Source organism: Jaculus jaculus, chromosome 9, assembly GCF_020740685.1.
Source record: "Jaculus jaculus isolate mJacJac1 chromosome 9, mJacJac1.mat.Y.cur, whole genome shotgun sequence".
NCBI classification, from domain to species: domain Eukaryota; kingdom Metazoa; phylum Chordata; class Mammalia; order Rodentia; family Dipodidae; genus Jaculus; species Jaculus jaculus.
Window position 1 is genome coordinate 110,775,080 of NC_059110.1, and position 20,645 is coordinate 110,795,724.

Here is a 20,645-nt window from a genome sequence, read left to right on the forward strand (position 1 = left end):
TCCCAGGGGCCTGACCTGGGTTTACCTCCTGGGCTTGTGGCAGGAAGTGTGAGTCAGGAGAACGGCAGTCATTCTGTTAGGCTGTGACTGAGGGACAGGCTCTGTGTGTGGACACAAGCTTGTTTGTTTGTTTTCATTTGGTGGTTTTCTTTGGGCACATTGCCTTCTTGTTGTTGTTTGCTTTTTTTGTTTTTATTGAGGTAGGTCTTGCTCTAGTCCAGGCTGACCTGGAATTCACTATGTAGTCTCAGGGTGGCCTCGAACTCATGGCGATCCTCCTACCTCTGCCTCCCAAGTGCTGGGGTTAAAGGCGTGCGCCACCACACCCTGCTTGAATGAACATTGTCTTTATTTCACTTGAGCTGTTGCATTAAGAAGTAGTTGACATGGTGAAATAACTGGATCAGTGTCTTCTAGTAGTGCTTCCTGACTTTTGTTATAAATACTGTTTTTGAGCAGGAGAGATGGCTTAGCTGTTAAGGCGTTTGCCTGCAAAGCCAAAGGATCCCAGTTCAATTCTCCAGGACTCATGTAAGCCAGATGCATAAGGGGGTGTGTGCATTTGGAGTTTGTTTGCAGGGGCTGGAGCCCCCGATGTGCCCATTATCTCCTTCTCTCTTTCTCTCTCTCTGCCTCTTTCTATCAAGCAAATAAATAGGAAATATTTTAAATACTGTTTTAGTTGTTAGGGTTCTTAGAGAAGCAGAACCAGTAGGATGTGGAGACAGGGATGTGACTATGGAGGCTGATGAGTCCAAAATGCATAGGATGAGCTATCAATCTAGAGATCCAGGAAGAGCCAGAGCTGTGGTGATGACTGAAGAAAGTCTGCTGCAAAATTCCTTCTTGCTCAGGCAGAGATCAGTCTTTCTCTTTTAAGCAAGTGCTTCTCACCACTGAGCCATCTCTCCAGCCCCCCTAGTCTTTCTCTTCTATCTGGGCATTCACCTGATTGGATGAGGTTTGCAGTTTCTACAAGGGCGCAAGTTTTCCATGGGAGAGGGGGCATGGCGGCAGAAGCAGGAGGCTAGCTTGTCACATTGCATTCACAGTCAGGAAGAGATCTAGTTGTTTATTTTTGTTTGAAATATTATTTATTGGGAAAGAGAGCGAGAGAATGGGTGTGCCAGGGCCTCCAACCACAGCAAACAAACTCCAGATGCATGTGCCACCTTCTGCATCTGGCTTATATGGGTACTGGGGAACTTAACCTGAGTCCTTAGAATTCATAAGCAAGTGCTTAACTGCTTAACCATCACTCTAGCCCTGTTTTTTTTTTTTTTTTTTTTTTTGTCCTTTGCAACTTCACTCTGCATCATATCTCCTTCCCCCTTTCAATTAATCTCTCTTTTATTTTGATGTCCCCCTCTTTTCCTCCTATTATGAGGGTCTTGTGTAGGTAGTGCCAGGCACTGCGAGGTCATGGATATCCAGGCTATTTTGAGGGCATTGTAAGAAGTCTTACCCTTCCTTTGGCTCTTACATTCTTTCTGCCACCTCTTCCACAATGGACCCTGAGCCTTAGAAGGTGTGATAGAGATGTCTCAGTGCTGTACACTCCACCGTCATTTCTTCTCAGCATTATGGTAATTTTTTTTTCTTTTTGCTGGATGTGGTAGCACACATCTTTATGAGTGAGAGAGGAGAGAATTGGTGTGCCAGGGCCTCCAGCCACTGCAATCAAATCCAATGTGCTGCCTTGTGCGCTTGTGCGACCTTGCACGCTTGCATCACTTTGTGCATCTGGCTTACGTGGAACCTGGAGAGTAGAACATGGGTCCTTAGGCTTCACAGGCAAGTGCCTTAACTACTAAGCCCTCTCTCTAGCCCTATGGTAACCTTTTAGTCATCCCAGTGATCTCTACCATCTGAAAAGAGAAGCTTCTCTAACCAAAAGTGAGAGTAGTATTAATATATGGTATGCACATAAGAGAAGCACTTAGGGCTGGAGAGATGGCTTAGCGGTTAAGCGCTTGCCTGTGAAGCCTAAGGACCCCGGTTCGAGGCTCGGTTCCCCAGGTCCCATGTTAGCCAGATGCACAAGGGGGCGCACGCGTCTGGAGTTCGTTTACAGAGGCTGGAAGCCCTGGCGCGCCCATTCTCTCTCTCTCAATCTCTCTCTCTCCCTCTATCTGTCTTTCTCTCTGTGTCTGTCGCTCTTAAATAAATAAAAATAAAAATTAAAAAAAAAAAGAGAAGCACTTACTGTGTAGTTTGATGGACATTATATATGCATTTAGCCAGACAATAGCAGTTATTACTCCACTAGAGCACATGAGTTCCCCTGCTTTTTTTGTTTGTTTGTTTGTTTTGTTTTGTTGAGGTAGGGTCTCACTCTAGCCCAGGCTGACCTGGAATTCACTTTGTAGTCTCAGGGTGGTCTTGAATTCGTAGTGATCCTCCTACCTCTTCCTCCCAAGTGCTGGGATTAAAGGCGTGTGCCACCACGCCCAGCTGCCATAGGCTTTTGACTAGGTTTTCAAGTCCCAGTTATGTATTGTCTCCTATGGAGCAAGCCTCCAGTCCATTTAGAGAGTGGTTGAAGCTGGGCATGGTGGTGCACACCTGTAATCCCAGCACTCAGGAGGCAGAGGTAGGAGGATTGCTGTGAGTTCGAGGCCACCCTGAGACTAAATAGTTAATTTCAGGTCAGCCTGGGCCAGAGTGAGACCCTACCTTGAAAGAGAGAGAGAGGGAGGTTGATTTCCCCAATAACAGACATGCTGTTATTGCACTAGTTGGCACATTTGGCTTGGCTGGCCAGTCTTAAGGCTTGCAATGTCTGTTTACCACCATTGATGAATTCTCTCTCCCATAGTGCTGCATACAGCATAGCTTTTTCCAGAGTTTTTGTTTGTTTGCTTTTTGTTTTGTTTTGAGGTAGGGTCTTGCCCTAGCCCAGTCTAAGATTATGTAGTCTCAGGGTGGCCTCGAACTCACAGTGATCTTCCTACCTCTGCCTTCCAAATGCTGGGATTAAAGGCATGCACCACCATAACCAGCCCAGCTTTTATTTATTTTATTTTATTTTGGTTTTCGAGGTAGGGTCTCACTCTAGCCCAGGCTGACCTGGAATTCACTCTTTAGTCTCAGGATGCCCTCAAACTCACGGTGATCCTCCTACCTCTGCCTCCTGAGCCAGCTTTTATTTTTAAAGACAGACTCTCATTTTGTAGCCTAAGCTGGCCTTGCACTTGGGGCAATCCCCCTGCCTCAGACCTTCTCTCCCCCACCCCCCAGTACTGGTATTACAGCTTGAGCTACCACTCCATGACCAAGAGGGGGCTCTGCTTTTATCCCCATTTTGCAAATATGAACACTGAGGTTTGGTGAGGCCATGTCACTTGCCCAGAGCTAATTGGCAGCCATATTTTGAGTTTATTTTATTTGCTCTACAGTTCTGTAGGTCCAATCACCTGTGGTACCCTGAAGGAGGTAGTTCTGGCTAGTCTCCAACTCTTTTTATTTATTTATTTATTTATTTATTTATTTATTTAAAGTTTTGTTTATTTTTATTTATTTGAGGGCGATAGACACAGAGAGAAAGAGACAGATAGATAGATAGATAGATTGAGAGAAAGAGAGAGGGAGAGAGAGAAAGAGAAAATGGCCGCACCAGGGACTCTGGCCACAGCAAACGAAGTCCAGATGCATGTGTCACCTTGTGCATCTGGCTTATGTGAGTCCTGGGGAACTGAGCCTTGAACCAGGGTTCTTAGGCTTCACAGGCAGGCACTTAACCGCTAAGCCATCTCTCCAGCCCTGGTCTCCCAACTCTTGACAATCTTCCTGTCTCAGCTTCCCCAGTGTTGGGATTACAGGCATGGGCTGCCATGCCTGACTCACAGATACATTACTGAGCTGGTGGGAGGGAGACAGGCTAAACAAACAGCCACACTCTCCCATTCTGTCCTCTGGGAGCAGAATGAGGCTAGACAATTGGCTCTTTTATCTAGAGAGATGGCTCACTGGTTAAGGCAAAGTGTAAGTATCATGGGTTCCATTCCCTAGTACCCACATAAAGCCAGATATACAAAGGGGCATATACATCTGGAGTTCATGTGCAGCAACTGGAAGCCCTGGCATACTCCTTCTTTCTTAAAAAAATATTTTACTTTTATTTATTTATTTATTTGACAGAGAAAGAGGGAGAGAGAATGGGCACGCTAGGGCCTCCAGCCACTGCACATGAACTCCAGACAAGTGCACCCTCTTTTTTTTTTTTTAATTTTTTTAATTTTTATTTTTTTGGTTTTTCGAGGTAGGGTCTCACTCTGGTCCAGGTTGACCTGGAATTAACTCTGTAGTCTCAGGGTGGCCTTGAACTCACGGTGATCCTCCTACCTCTGCCTCCCGAGTGCTGGGATTAAAGGCGTGTGCCACCACGCCCGGCTAAGTGCACCCTCTTATGCATATGTCTAATGTGGGTCCTGGGGAATCAAACCTGGGTCCTTTGGCTTTGCAGGCAAATACCTTACCTGCTAAGTCATCCCTCTGTCCCCTCATTCTTTTATTTTTTTTTTTATTTTTATGTATTTATTGTTGTCAGTGGTTTTCGGGGTAGGGTCTCACTCTCTAGCCCGGCTGACCTGGAATTCACTATGTAGTCTCAGGGTGTCCTCGAACTCACAGCAATCCTCCTACCTCTGTCTTCTAAGTACTGGGATTAAAGGTGTGTGTCACCACGCCCAGCTTTTATTTTTTTTCTCAATTTTTTAAAAATTATTTTATTTTATTTTTTAATTTTTATTAACATTTTCCATGATTATAAAATATATCCCACAGTAATTCCCTCCCTTCCCACCCCCATTTTCTCAATTTTTATTAATATTTTCCATGATTATAAAAAATAACCCATGGTTGGGCTGGAGAGATGGCTTAGCGGTTAAGCGCTTGCCTGTGAAGCCTAAGGACCCCGGTTCGAGGCTCGGTTCCCCAGGTCCCACGTTAGCCAGATGCACAAGGGGGCGCACACGTCTGGAGTTCGTTTGCAGAGGCTGGAAGCCCTGGCGCGCCCATTCTCTACCTCTATCTGTCTTTCTCTCTGTGTCTGTCACTCTCAAATAAATAAATAAAAATTAAAAAAAAAAAATAACCCATGGTAATACCCTCCCCCTCCCCACTTCTCCTTTGAAATTCCATTCTCCATCATATCCCCTCCCCTTCTCAATCAGTCTCTCTTTTATTTTGATGTCATGATCTTTTCCTCCTCTTATGATGGTCTTGTGTAGGTAGTGTCAGGCACAGTGAGGTTATGGATATGCAGGCCATTTTGTGTCTGGAGGAGCACGTTGTAAGGAGTCCTACCCTTCCTTTGGCTCTTACATTTCTTTTCTCCACCTCTTCTGCATTAGACCCTGAGCCTTGAAAGGTGTGATCGAGATGTTACTCAGTACTCCAGTCACTTCTTTCCAGCATAATGATACTTTCTGAGTCATTCCAAGGTCACTGCCATCTGAAAAGAGAAGATTCTCTACCCAAAGTGAGAGTAGCATTAATATAAGGGTATCAATATTAAGAGAAGTGCTTACTGGGCAGTTTGATGAGCTTAGTATATACACTTATCCAGACATCAGCAGATGTTACACCCCTAGGGCTCATGACTACCCCTGTTTTAAGTTTTCAGTATCAGGTATGTATTCCCCCCCATGGAGCAGGCCTCCAGTCCAACTGGAGGGCAGTTGGTTTCCACCATGACATATGTGCCACTATTGCACCTGTTGGTTCATTTTGCCTGGCTGGCCAAATAAAAGGCTTGTAGTGTCCACTGTTAGGTATCTTCACTGGTGGTATCTTTCTCCCATTGAACTACATGTAGAATGGCTTCTTCCAGCTTTCTGTCAGCTGGTCTACATGGAGGAGGTTATCAGCACAGTTCCAGCAGGCTTTCTCAGTGACCTTGCAGCCCAAGTATGTGGTGTCTTCAGCAATAGGGTCTTACCATCAATTCCTGGTGGGAAACCAAGAGCCTTGGCAATGGCCTATATGTTTTTGGGGCATCAAGGACCTCCCTGGCCAACAACTCACTGGAAGGTGTCCCATCCCTGGCACTGAAAATTTTCTAATAACAATCTATGGCTTCTGGGTGCGCCATTATTCCAAAAAAGTAAGTTTCCTTATGATTTCATATGACATTCATACTCTGTTTGCAAAAATATTATTTAAACAAGGGGGATAAAAGCTGGGCAAAGTGGTGCATGTTTTTAATCCCAGCACTCGGGAGGTTGAGGTAGGAGGATCATCCTGTGTTCAAGGCCACCCTGAGACTACATAGTAAAATTCCGGGTCATCCTGGGCTGGAGCGAGACTCTACCTTGAAAGAAAAAGAAAGAAGACCATGAGTCCACTCTGAGAATACAGACTGAATTCCAGGTAGCCTAGACTAGAGTGAAACCCTACTTCAAAAAACCAAAAAGAAAAAGAGAAAAGAAAAGAAACACAAAAGAAAATTGGCTCTTTGCCACGTGGGTACAACTTAGTCTCCAGAGCATGGGGCAGCTGCGTGGGTGGGTGGAGAGGAGAAGGCCAGTCCTCTGCAGCCCCGGCTGCCTCCACCTGCCACCAGCTGCGCTGTCTGAAGTGTGTGGGGGGTGTCTCATAGCTTTTTCCTCCGTGACTGCTGAAATGGGAATGGGGACAGAGAGGGACCCATTTACTTGGAAGCTGGGGGCTGGAACTGACGCTTTGAGTCTTTGAAGGGTTTGCCTGCCTGGCTAGGTTGGTGAGGGTCCTGGCGCCGGTGGCCTCTGTGGGCACACGGCTGGTTGGAGTTATGTGCTGATGGGAAGGGAAGTGGGAACCTCCTCTGCTGACCCTTCCCTACCCAGCGGGGTGTCAGCTGCCTCCTTCCTGGGTGTGCCTCCGTCCTGGCCCTTCTTGATGTGTTTCTTTTCCTCTCTCGCTCTCTCTCGCTCTCTCCTCTCTCGCTCTCACTCCTAATGCCTGGGTCAGTTCAGCTTTGTTTTCCCGTTGCTATATTGGTCCCCAAAGTGGCACTTTGGGTGCCTGGAATACCTGTAATGATCCCTGTGGGGGAGGTAACCGCAGAGCTGCCCAGAAATGACCCTCCGAGAGGTCCCGCCAAGTTGTAGTGACTCCAGACCCCCCGTCCTCACTTGCAGGCCCCTCCCATGCTGAGAGAGGTGGCAGCTTTGGCGGTGGGGCTGAACTGGAGTGTCTGTGACCTGAGCCCAGGCAGAAGTGCCAAGGAAAGAGTCACTCGGTTTCCTTCCTTGTCACCTTCATGGTGCTTTTGGGAAATGCCCCTGAGTGCAGTAAGTTTCTCCCCTCACTCACCACGGTTTCCTACTTCCGTCTTGGATCCTGTGACTGGCGTAACAGACAGCACATCCAGAAGAGTGTCACAGAAGAGTGCTAAGTGTGGTGGCACTCGCCTGTAATCCCAGGATTTGGGAGGCTGAGGCAGGAGAATCACTGTAAATTCCAAGCCAGCTTCAGCCACATATAGTAAGACCTTATCAAGAAAGAATGGAGGGAGGGAGGAAAGGAGAGAGAGAGAGAAAGAAAGGAAAGAAAGGAAAGGAAAGGAAAGGAAAGAAAGAAAGAAAGAAAGAAAGAAAGAAAGAAAGAAAGAAAGAAAGAAAGAAAGAAAGACCCGAGCATGGAGGCATGTGCACGCCTTTAATCCCAGCACTGGGGAGCCAGAGGTAGGGGGATCACTGAGTTCAAGGCCAGCCTGAGACTACCCAGTGTCTAGACTACATACAATGAAACTCTTGTCTCATTTTTACAAGAACCAGCAGCCTGAGATTGAATCCCAGATCTGCCACCAGTAGCGGTGACCCTAGACAGGTTATTAAATCACCGTCTCTGTGTGTAATGTGGAAATCACCTCTCTCCTCTCTGTGAAGGTGGCTTTGGGTACATTAGTGTATGTTAGGCATTAGTATATGTTACCACTGGTGTGAAGCCAATGTTTGATAATGTTCCTTTTCACTGTTGTTGGGGAAGAGAGCGGAAATGGATGCAGCGACCTTTGACTCCTGCTTCCAGCTCTGACCTTTCTCATTAGTAGCTCTGTGCTCTCCATCTGTGTGTCTAATTTAAAACCGATTGCTTTGTTGTTACAAGGGGATGAGTTACGTAGTATTCACTACACAGAAGGCCTCTCTAAAGTGAGCGCTTGGGGAAATCTCATTTAGCACTTTTTTTTTTTTTTTTTGGTTTTTTGAGGTAGAGTGTCACTTTAGTCCAGGCTGACCTGGAATTCACTGTGTAGTCTCAGGGTGGTCTCGAACTCACAGCGATCCTCTGCCTCACGAGTGCTGGGATTAAAGGCCATGCACCACCACGCCCTGCTTAGTACATTTTTTAAAGTTATGATTCTCCTTCTCTCCTACCGTATTTTATTTTATTTTATTTTTTACACATGTACCACCTTGTGCATCTTGTTTATATGGGTCCTGGGGAATCAAACCTGGGTCCTTTGGCTTTGTAGGAAAGCACCTTAACCACCAAACCGTCTCTCCAACCCCTCTCTTTTTCTAGATGGGGGTCTTGCTTTGTAGCTCAGGCTGGTCTGGAACTTTCAATCCTTCTGCTTCAGCCTCCTAAGTGCTAGGATCACATGCATCAGCCACCGAGGTTGATTCAGTTTATCTCTCTTTTTTTCCCCCTAAGGTAAGACTTTATTCTAGCCCAGGCTGACCTGGAATTCACTATGTACCTTAGGGTGGCTTTGAACTCACGGCAATCCTCCTACCTCTGCCTCCCAAGTACTGGGATTAAAGGCGTGCGCCATCATACCCAGTTTATCTTACTTTTTTTTTTTTAATACTTTATTCATTTATGAGAGAGAGAGAGAGAGAGAGAGAATGGGGGCACCAGGGCCTCTAGCTACTAGTCTGCAGGGTGGCCTTGAACTCACACCTCTGCCTATACAGTGCTGGGATTAAAGGCATGCGCCATCACGCCTGGCCCAGATACTTTGTGAATCTAGCTGCTGTGTTTGCTTGAAGATGGTGTATCTGCATTCAGTCCATCCATCCATCATTCATCAAGCATGCATCGATTTGTTCCTACTTTCTGCTGGGATGAGCCATGAACAAGATGCCTCCAGAGATAATAGCTAAGACCCTGTACTCTAAAAAGTTAGAGTTTCAAAGCCGGGCATGGTGGCGCATGCCTTTAATCCCAGCACTCGGGAGGTAGAGGTAGGAGGATCACTGTGAGTTCGAGGCCACCCTGAGACTCTGTAGTGAATTCCAGGTCGGCCTGGCTAAAGTGAAACCCTTGAAAAACAAAAAAAAAAAAAAAAAAAGTTAGAGTTTCAGAGTTGGAGAGATGGTTTAGCAGTTAAGGACCCAGGTTCGATTCTCCAGGTCCCATGTAAGCCAAATGTGCATAGTGGCATATGCATCTGAAGTTCGTTTGCAGTGGCTAGAGGCCCTGGCACACCCCCCAAAAAGTTAGTTTTATGGGCTGTAGCTGTTCTGTCACCAGGCACCTCAGGCACCAGTCCCAGTGCTGCTGTGGGAATTTCCAAGGCAGGAGGGCCTGGCACCAGCCAGGGATGGAGTTATCCCACTCCAGTGCAGAGTTGTACTTTGGCCCAACTGACAACTGGGTTGAGTGACGTCAAACAGCTTCTTCCCCCGCAGCAACCCTGATAAATAAATGCCCATGAGCCGTCTAGACTGAGGCCAACACTCCTGCATGGGTGAGGAAAGAACCTAATGGAAAAGCTCCAAGCCACCCGTTCTTAACACTCCTGGTCTCCCCTTGACCTCTCTGCCCTTTCTAGTGCTGAAAGGGACCTCAGAAAGTCTCCTTCATTTCTGAGATCTCCATTAGGAACTACAAGTGCTTAAATTGGTCGCAGACCATGAGAGGGCTTCTAGCTGGCCAGCCCTGCTGGGGAACCTCAGAAGGAGAGCTGGCTTGCTTAGGCCCCACAGAACAGAGCCAAGCCTCCTTGTCCCACCCCACCCTCTCTGACTCCTGTTAGGAAAAATGAATTATTCCCCAGCTGGGAGGGAAGGCAGATTCTGAGCCTGGGAACCAGCTGATGTCATTCCAGTGTTACCATGGCACTTGCTCCCCTGGATTAGGGACCTGACCCTTGCAAAGCCAGGAAACAGGAGGGAATGGGGCCTGGCGCTGGTTCAGCTAGTTAGTGTTGACACAGCACTTCGGCTTCGGATCCACTGCTTTTTCATTTTCCTCCATCATTGATTTCTTTGTCGACCCCATTTTACAGATGTGGAAGCTGAGGCTCCAAAGAGATCATTCGGCCAATAGGAGACTATGTCTGTCAGTCCCAGCTATTTCTAGACCCACGTTTAGTAATAGAAGGGTCCCTCATTGAGGTGAGGAGAGGATCTCACTGTGTAACCCAAGGTGGCCTAAAACTAATGATCCCCCTGCCTCCACCTCCAATCCTAATTGTAGGTGTCTTACCACCTTTCCCAACTCCCCCATTTTTTTTTCTTTCCTTGAGACAGGGTGTCATGTAGCCCAAGCTGGTCTCACAGAGCTTTGTAATAATGCCCTAGAAGTTTCTGATCCTATTGCCTCCCCCTCCCCAGTGCTGAGATTACAGGTATCCACCAGTTTATGTAGTGCTGAGGATGAAACCCAGGGCTTTGTGCAGGCTACACCAGCTACCAGCTGAGCTACATCCATGCCCTCCCCCATGTTTGTTTGTGTTTTGAGGTACAGTCTCACTGTAGCCCAGGCTGACCTGGAGTTCGCTATGTAGTCTCAGAGTAGAACACAGCGATCCTCCTGCCTCTGCCTCCCAAGTGCTGTGATTAAATGTGTGCTACCACCCGACTTCCTCTCCCATATTTTCTTTTTAGTTTTTTTGTTGTTGTTGTTTATTATTTATTTATTTGAGAGTGACAGACAGAAAGAGGGAGGGAGGGAGGGATAGAGAGAGAGAGAGAGAATGGGCGCACCAGGGCCTCCAGCCACTGCAAACGAACTCCAGACACGTGCATCTGGCTAACGTGGGTCCTGGGGAATCAAGCCTCAAACTGGGGTGCTCGGGCTTCACAGGCAAGTGCTTAACCGCTAAGCCATCTCTCCAGCCCCTCTCCCATATTTTAACTAGTCACTTTGATAGCCCTTTTTATAGACAAGTAAACTGAGGCCAGAGGCCTTAGATTCGCTCCAATTTTCTTACTCTTCATGAAAGTCATGTGCAATCCCAGGATTTCCAGAAGAACGTGTTAGTCAGGTTCTGGGCCCTCAGGGTAACCCGGGCAAGAATCTTCTTTCTATAGCTGCTGGCTGGGTTGAAGAATCCTCAGCCTGGCTCATAGCCCTTGCTTTTACCTCACTGTCAGCCTGGGCTCATATTCCTTTTCTAACTTCTGATTTAATGGGAACCAGATGAATTCCTAATCCATAGGCTTTTTACCTCTTTCCCTCCCTCCCTCCCTCCCTCCCTCCCTCCCTCCCTCCCTCCCTCCCTCCCTCCCTCCCTCCCTTCCTCCCTTCCTTCCTTCTTTCCTTCCCTCCCTCCCTTTCTCTGTATACACTGCATATATATGGGTAGGCTACATATGTGTAGAGGCTAAAGATTGATGATGGAATCTTTCTCATTCTCCACTTTTTTTTTGGTTTATTTTTATTTTTTTGAGAGTGACAGACAGACAGAAAGAGGCAGATAGATAGAGAATGGGCGTACCAGGGCCTCCAGCCACTGCAAACAAACTCCAAATGCATGCGCCACCTTGTGCATCTGGCTTATGCGGGTCCCGGGGAATCAAGCCTCGAACTGGGGTCCTTAGGCTTCACAGGCAAGTGTCTAACGGTTAAGGCATCTCTAACCCCGCCTTATTTATTTATTTATTTCCAAAGGTAGGGTCTCACTCTAGCCCAGGCTGACCTGGAATTCACTATGTCATTTCAGAGTTGCCTCAAACTCACGGCAATCCTCCTACTTCTGCCTCCCAAGTGCTGGGATTAAAGGCGTGTGCCACCACATCTGGCTTCCCTACCTTATTTTTTAAAAAATATTTTTATTTGCAAGGCTAGAGAGTATAAGCATGCCAAGGCCTCCTGCCACTGCACACAAACTCTACATGCATGTGACCCTGTGTGAATCTGGCTTTATGTGGGCACTTGGGATTCAAACCCAGGCCATCAGGCTTTGCAAGCAAGCACTTTAACCACTGAGCCATCTCTCCAGCCCCATGGTTATTTTATTTTGTTGGTTTTTCAAGGTAGGGTTTCACTGTGGCTCAGGCTGACCTGGAATTCACTATGTAGTCTCAGGGTGGCCTCGAACTCATAGCGATCCTCCTACCTCTGCCTCCTAAGTGCTGGGATTAAAGGCGTGTGCCATGTCATGAGTTGAAGGCCACCCCGAGACTACACAGTGAATCCCAGGTCAGCCTGGGCTAGAGCAATACCTTATCTTTAAAAACCGGGGGGCAAAAGAAAGAAAGAAAACTTGAAGTAGGTAGAGGTGGGATGAATATCCCTATGTAAACTGGCTGGCTAAACTCCTTGAACACCCAGCTCTTCCTTAAAATACATACATACATACATACATACATACATACATACATACACATACACATACACATACACATGGAGAGAGAGAGAGAGAGGGAGGAACTCCAGATGCATGCACCACTATGTGCATCTGGCTTACATGGGTCCTGGAGAATCGAACCTGGGTCTTTTGGCTTTGTAGGCAAGTATCTTAATTGCCAAGCCACTCTCTAGCTTTATCTTCCTTTATTTATTTTATTATCATTTTTTCAAAGTAGAGTTTCACTGTAGCCCAGGTTGACCTGTAGTCTCAGGGTGGTCTAGAACTCATGGCAATTCTCCTACCTCTGCCTCCTGAGTGCTGGGATTAAAGGCGTGCGCCACCACATGTAGCTTTTTTTTTTTTTTTTTTTTTTTTTTTTTTTTAATAGAGTCTCTCTGTGTAGACTGGCCTGGCCTGGAGTTTATGATTCTTTTGCCTCATCCACTCAGAGTCTGGATATAGGTCTGAGCTACCAAACTGGTTTAGGCCTTTCTTTTTTTCTTTCTTTTTCTTTTTCTTCTTCTTCTTCTTTTTTTTTTTTTTCTTTTTTTTTCCATCTGCCCACATCAGAACAAAATAGCTCATATCAGGACCCTTGTCCCCTGGGGCATATGGAGGCCCTGACATCATAGAGACCAGTAGTTCTGTGCTGTGAGCTCTTGATCCAGGTCTGGGAGCTGCCTGGCTTCACATTCTGGGAACTCCCAACATCCTGGCCTCCATGGCCCGGGCTGACCTGTTTTCAGACAGTGCAGCCCCCAAGGAGGAAGTGCAGGCAGCTGGTAGGGCCTGGAACAGATGGCTGCTGAGGTGGACAGTGACTCTCTGAAGCCAAGAAACAATTCCCTGTTCCACAAGTATTTCCCGGCTTCCATTCTGTTCTCCAGCTCCCGGGGGAGGGCAAGCTGTTCCTCACACTTCAATTCCTTTAGTGTCAGAGCAGTGCTGTCTGCAGTGTTTTCTTTTTCTTTTTCTTTTTTTCCAACATGTGTATGGTGTGTGTATGCGCAGTCATATGTATGTGGGCGCATGTGTGTGGACTGATGTGTGTGCATTTGTGTAGGGAGGTTGGCGTCAGGTGGCTTCCTCTGTTGCTGTCTGCTTTGTTTACTGAGGCAGGGTTTCAGGTGAACTCACAGCTTGCTGGTTTTGTTTTTTGTTGTTATTGGTTGTTTGTTTGTTTTTCCCAGGTAAGGGTTCACTCTAGCCCAGGCTGACCTGGCATTCACTATGTAGTCTCAGGGTCTCAGGCTGGCCTCGAACTCACTGTGATCCTCCTACCTCTGCCTCCTGAGTGCTGGGATTAAAGGCACACGTCACCACACCCAACTTCAAAGCTTGCTTTGAGGAGTTTAGCCAGACATCTTAGATAGGGATCTTCATCCCACCTCTACCTACTGGGACTGCAGGCTGGAGGCCGTGCCCACTCAGCATTTACATGGGTGCAGGGGGTCCAAACCCTGCTCCTCATGATTTGCACAGCAAGTGTTTCACTGACCGAGTCATTGCCTCAGTCCCTCTGCAGTCTTTCTTGAGTGCCTCTGATACTTGAGTTTTCTTTCTTCCTTCCTTCCTTCCTTCCTTCCTTCCTTCCTTCCTTCCTTCCTTCCTTCCTTCCTTCCTTCCTTTCTTTCTTTCTTTTTTCCCCGGCTTTTAAAGGTAAGGTATCGCTCTAGCCCAGGCTGACCTGGAATTCACTATGTAGTCTTCGGGTGGCCTTGAACTCCTGACAGTCCTCCTACCTCAGCCTCCCAAGTGCTGGGATTAATATTTGAGTGTTCTATAGCATGCTCACACAAGAGGAGGGTGGCAGTTGGTGGCGGAGTTTTTCCCAGGGCCTGAGCCCCTGTTCTGCAATGTGTGAGCAGCACTTAGTTTTCTCTCCTCCTATGCTGGTGTCTTCAGAAGGCAGCTTGGCAGGCTCCAGGTAGCTGCTCAGGGCTGTCAAAGGCTCATTGATCGAGGCTTCCCCTGTGTGTGGCTGGCTCATCACCCTCCTTTCTGGGCACCAACTTTGTCCTTTGGCACAGCTCTCAGGCTCATTCAGCTGGTTGCTTGAAGAATCCCCTAGGCTCTTAGGTCCTGCCACAGCCTGAGTAGAGTGAGGGATGAGTAGTCGCTTGAGCTGGGGGGAAAGGATCAGGAGTCATACAAGTGAGCTCTCATGTCTTGATGCCTCTGGGTATTTGCTGCTAAGCTATGTGACCTGTGGCAGAAGATGTTTTCTTTCCTCCTGCCCCTCCAGGTACTGTCTCATTCTAGCCCAAGCTGGCCTGGAACTCTGTAGTTCCAGGCTGACCACTGTAAACTCATGGCCATCCGCCTACCTCTGCCTTCTTTTTTTTTTTTTCAAGGTAGGGTCTCATTCTATGTCAGGTTGACCTGGAATTCACTATGTAGTCTCAGGCTGGCCTCAAACTCATGGCGATCCTCCTACCTCTGCCTCTGCCTCCTGAGTGTTGGGATTAAAGGCAAGAGCCACCATGCCCACCTTTTAAAATATTTTTAAGGCCAGCCTGAGACTACATACTGAATTCCAGGTCAGCCTGGGCTAGAGCAAGACCCTACCTCATAAAACCAAAAAAAAATATATATATATATATATATATTTATTTGAGAGAGAGAGAGAGAAAGAGGGAGATAGAGAGAGAGAATGGATGCTCCAGAACTCCAGATGCATGTGACATCTTGTGATTTGGCTGTGTGGGTCCTGGGGAGTTGAACCTGGGTCTTTTGGCTTTGCAAGCAAAGTGCCTTAATCACTAGGCCATTTGTCCAGCTCTATTTTTTTAATTTTTATTTTAGCATTATTATTGTATTTATTTATTTATTTTTAAATTTTGGTTTTTCGAGGTAGGGTTTCACTCTAGTTCAGGCTGACCTGGAATTTACTATGTATGTAATCTCAGGGTGGCCTCAAACTCACAGCGATCCTCCTACCTCTGCTTTCCAAGTGCTGGGATTAAAGGCGTGCGCCACCATGCCCGGCTCTTATTTTCTTTTTTTTTTTTTTTTTTTTTTTTTTTTTTTTTTTTTTTTTTGAGATAGAGTCTTATGGTAGGGTCTTGGCTGTAGCCCAGGTTGACCTGGAATTCACTATGTAGTCTCAGGCTGGCCTCGAACTCAGGGCAATCCACCTTCCTTTCCAGCCTTGCCTCCCAACTGCTAGGATTAAAGGCGTGTACCACCACGCCCAGCCAGCCCCCTCTCTCTTTAATACATAGCGTGTGTGTGTGTGTGTGTGTGTGTGTGTGACCATGCTATAATCTCTTGTGTCTGCAAGCCACTGCAGATGAGTGTCCCATGTGGCTTTCTGTGGGTGGTGGGGAATCGAACCTGGATTGGCAGGCAGGCTGTGCAAGCAAGCACCTGTAACAGTGGAGCCAAAATGTTGCCTCTTGATGGCTCAGTTTCTGTGCATACGTGTATGTGTGTGCGTGCACTTGAATAGTGTGGGTGTTCGGCATGTGGCCTCCCCTTTGAACGTACTGTACGGGACAGGTGCTGGTGGGGTTATGATTAGTCTGAAACTTTTTCACAAGCACTTGTGTTGTGTTAGGGTTTCTGCCCAGGGTCTTTCCCTTGGCCCCTGACACTATCTCCTGCATGGGTGCTGCCTCCCTGTGCCCTCAGTCCCTAACTCCAGCCTCTCCTCTCCCCTCTTGGCCTCCAGGTGCGCTACAAGGAGGAGTTTGAGAAGAACAAGGGCAAAGGCTTCAGCGTGGTGGCGGACACGCCCGAGCTACAGAGGATCAAGAAGACGCAGGATCAGATCAGCAACGTGAGCTCCGCCCCAGGGCTCACGCTGCCCAGCCGCCGCTCCCTCCATGCCCTCCTTGCCCACTTGGCGGTTGCCAGTGGGCCCAGCTCCCCCAAAGGCCAGTGTGGCGGTGGCTTGAGCAAAGTGGAGGGAAGGGATTGGATCCCTTTGTCACACTCAACTCAAATGGCGCTCCTGCTTCGAAGGAGCTGCCCTTTGGGGGCAGCCGGGTTCAAGTCACTCCCAGCTCCCTGGAGCTGGTTTTCTTCCTGGGTATAGTGGGTGTCAGGATGTAGGCTGGGTGTTTCGTCTTAGCGCAGAGGTCAAAACTGGGAGGTGGGAGGAAAGGGCAGCCTCCTGTCTGTCTTTGGGTGCTAATGTCGAAGTCATTTCCTCCCGAGATGCCTCCCGGCTCAGCTTGCTCTTCCTTCCTGTGTGAGAAAAATGTCAGCCGGCTTTGCCCCCTGGCCCCACCACGCTCACTGTTGCAGGTGCTCGTGGCTGGCCAGTAGCTGGCAGTGCGTGGGTGTGCCAAGCCGGTAGAGAGTGACAGTTCCCACATCATGGCCCACCACAGCAGCCGGGACTAGAGAATAGGCCTTGATTTCCTTCCTTAAAAAAAAAAAAAAAAAAAACTTTAGCCGGTCGTGGTGACGCACGCCTTTAATACCAGCACTCTGGAGGCAGAGGTAGGAGGATCGCTGTGAATTCGAGGCCACCCTGAGACTCCATAGTGAATTCCAGGTCAGCCTGGGCTAGAGTGAGATCCTACCTCAGAAAAACAAACAAACAAAAAAACTTAAAAAAAAATTAAAAAGCATGGTGGTTCACGCCTTTAATACCAGCACTCTGGAGGCAGAGGCAGGAGGATTGCTGTGAGTTTCAGGCCACGCTGAGACTACATTGTGAATTCCAGGTCAGACTGGGCTAGAGTAAGATCCTACCATTAAAAATAAATAAATAAAAAAGAAAGAAAAAGATATATATGTTTACTGGAAGTGGTGTCACATGCCTGTAATCTGAACATTTGAGAGGCTAAGGTAAGAGAATCATGAGTTCAAAGCTATCTTGGGCTACATAAGGGAGACCCTGTTGAAAACAAAACAAAAACCCAAAGGAAACATTTTCTTTTTTTTTCTATTATGTGTATATATACACATACATATATAATATATATAATAATTTTTATTTATTTATTAACAATTTTCATGGTTGTAAGCAATATCCCATAGTGAAACCTTCCCTATCCCCACTTTTCCTTTTGAAACTCCATTCTCCATCATATCCCCTCCCCCTTTCAGTCAGTCTCTCTGTCTCTCTTATTTTAACAAGAGAGCACACATTTATTTATGGGGGAAAAAAAGGTGGGTGTGGTGTCACACACCTTTAATCCCAGCCCTGGGAAGGCAGTGGTAGGAGGAATTCTGTGAGTTCAAGGCCACCCTGAGACTATATAGTGAATTCCGGGTAAGCCTGAACTAGAATGAGACCCTTCCTCAAAAAACCAAACCAAACCAAACCAAAACAAAACAAGACAACTTTGATGAAGGCAGGCACGAAGATGCCCATCAGCATTTCAGAGGATCCAGAGTTTGAAGGCATCCTGGGCTACATAGTGAGAGAGACCCTGTCTGAAATAAACACATCTTTCATGACCAAGCCTAAAGCTCTAGCTCAGTGATGAGCACTTGCAGTAGACAATGGTTTTCATCCCCAGCACCACAAGGAAGTAAAAAGGTAAATGAATGAGTACTTAATACCTGGAGGACCCATTCAGATCTTTTTTTTTTTTTTTGTTTCTTCCCCCAAGGTAGAGTTTCACTCTAGTTTAGGCTGACCTGGAATTCACTGTGTATTCTCAGGATGGCCTTGAACTCATGGAGATCCTCCTACCTTTGCCTCCTGAGTGCTGGGATCAAAGGCATGTGCCACCATGTCTGGATCCCATTCAGATCTTTTTACTTTTTTTAATTTAATTTATTTATTTGAAAGCGACAGAGAGAGAGAGAGAATGGGCACACCAGGGCCTCCAGCCACTGCAAACAAACTCCATATGTGTGCGCCCCCTTGTGCATCTGGCTAACATGGGTCCTGGGGAATTGAGCCTCAAACTGGGGTCCTTAGGCTTCATAGGTAAGCGCTTAACCTCTAAGCCATCTCTCCAGCCCCCCATTCAGATCTTTTTTTTTTTTTCATTCAGATCTTTTAAAAATATTTTATTTATTTATTGCTGGGCATGGTGGCACACACCTTTAATCCCAGCAGTAGGGAAACAGAGGTAGGAGGATTGCTATGAGTTCGAGGCCACCCTGAGACTATAATGAATTCCAGGTCAGCCTGGACCAGAGTGTGAGTCTACCTTGAAAAACCAAATATACATATATACAAATATAAATATATATATATATACATATACATATATATAGAGAGAGAGAGAGAGAGAGACATATATATATATAGAGAGAGAGAGAGACAATTTGCATGCCAGGGCCTCTAGCCACTGCAGAGCAACTCCAAATGCATGTGCTACATAGTGCATCTGGCTTGATGTGGGTACTGAGGTGAGGAATTCAGCCTGGATCCTTAGGGTGAGAGCTACCTCACGCAGCCTTGCAGGCAAGTGTCTTAACCCGCTTAGCCATCTCTCCATTCCCCCAGATCTTGTGTGTGTGTGTGTGTGTATGTGTTTGATTGAGGTAAAGGTCTCACTGTAGCTCAGACTGACCTGGATCTCCCTCTATAGTTCCAGGCTGGCCTCTAACTCCTTGTCCTCCTGCCTCAGCCTTTTCAGCAATTTCCCACCGTCAGGTACCTCCACAACTGGCTCTTTCCTGCTCTCCTATTTAGTAAAGATGTTGAGTATTGACTTGCTACATGGGTTTTGCAACCCATTTGTGGATTGCAGTTTGAAATGTGTGGCCCGAGGAAGTAGAATGCTTCCCTTGGGCTAGGAAAGCCCTCAGAGGACTCCAGTTCCTCTTAGCCCCCAAGAAAACGTGTCACAGTTGTCTCCTAGTCAGTGCCTGGCTTATCCCCGGGAGCTCCCCGCTTCTAGCTCCTACTCCTCTAAGGGTACCAGGAATCAGTGTCCAGGAACTTCCCTACATGGAAAGTGGGGAGGAGTGTGGCCTTGAGTATAGGGAAGTTGTGAAATGGCTCACAAAGCTGGAATCCCGTGGCTCTGTGTTAAGAGGCATTTCTGGTCTGAACTGTCAGCCTCCAGCTTGTTCGTTGCTCCCCGCTTTGGAAGAGGGAAGAGGAGCAAGTCCAGTCATCTCATCCCCACCGCCTTGCTTTGGAAGGCTTCCAGAACACTCCATACTCAGCCCATTTCACCTGCCCTCCTGCACCCATTATTGGAGGTGTTAATGTCTGAAACATCCTAGTAACAAAAGCTGACTGTGACCAAGACTTCCACCTGAGGAGATACACATCTTATCAGCAACCACAGAGCTGCCATTAGCTGATTGTTCTTTCTGAGCTGGGGGAGGTGCTTAGAACCTGACCTAGGGACTGCTTTCGCCTGAACCACAGAGCTCGAAGACTCTTTCTTGGTGTTAGTGAATGCAGTTAACACGGGCCTCCGTCAGAGTCTCCCGCAGTCAGCTGGGGACACGGCTAAGTATTCCTATAGTGCTTGCCTAAGGTTGCACAGAGACCTTTGAATTCAATCCTTAGCACGCATATAGAAGTCCCCTGAAGTCATGGGTTATTTAGTGGGAATGAGACTTTGTGCTGTCTCAGCTGTCTGTATTGGTATCCTTGGGTTGGGGCCCAGGATTTAGCATTGTAAACACATCCCTTGGCTACTGTATGTAGTATTTACTGATTTTTCTTTTTTTTTTTTAAGAATAAACTCCTGAGCTGGGCATGGTGGCGCACGCCTTTAATCCCAGCATTTGGGAGGCAGGGTAGAAGGATTGCCTTGAGGTTGAGGCCATCCTGAGACTTCATAGTGGATTACAGGTCACCCTGGGCTAGAATGACATCCTACCTTGAAAAACCAAAAAAAAAAAAAAAAAAGATTAAACTCCTTTATTTTTTATTTATTTGAAAGAGAGAGGGAGGCAGACAGAAGGAGAGAGAATGGGTGCTTCAGGGCCTCTGGCCACTGGAAATGAACTACAGCCTGCACCAACTTGTGCATCCAGCATTATGTGGGCACTGGGGAACCAAACTTGGGCCCTTAAGCTTTACAGACAAGTGCCTTAATCTCTGAGCCATCTCTCCAGTCCAGGTTTTTTTTTTTTTTTTAATTTTTATTAGCATTTTCCATGATTGTAAAATGTGTATCCCATGGTAATTCCCTCCCCCCCCCACTTTCCCTTTTGAAATTCTATTCTCCATCATATTACCTCCCCATCTCAATCATTGTAC

General features: G+C 47.1%; 1 protein-coding gene across 3 annotated transcripts in view; it reads left to right on the top strand.

Annotated features, from left to right (window-relative positions):
• Lasp1 (LIM and SH3 protein 1) overlaps positions 1 to 20,645 on the top strand; it is a 56,597-nt gene that overhangs the window by 22,019 nt on the left and 13,933 nt on the right. For all 3 annotated transcript variants that reach the window (XM_004655488.2, XM_045158694.1, XM_045158695.1), the window contains one exon: positions 16,182 to 16,289. In XM_004655488.2, coding sequence (XP_004655545.1) covers positions 16,182 to 16,289 — 108 coding nt within the window. The remainder of the gene's footprint in view (positions 1 to 16,181; positions 16,290 to 20,645) is intronic.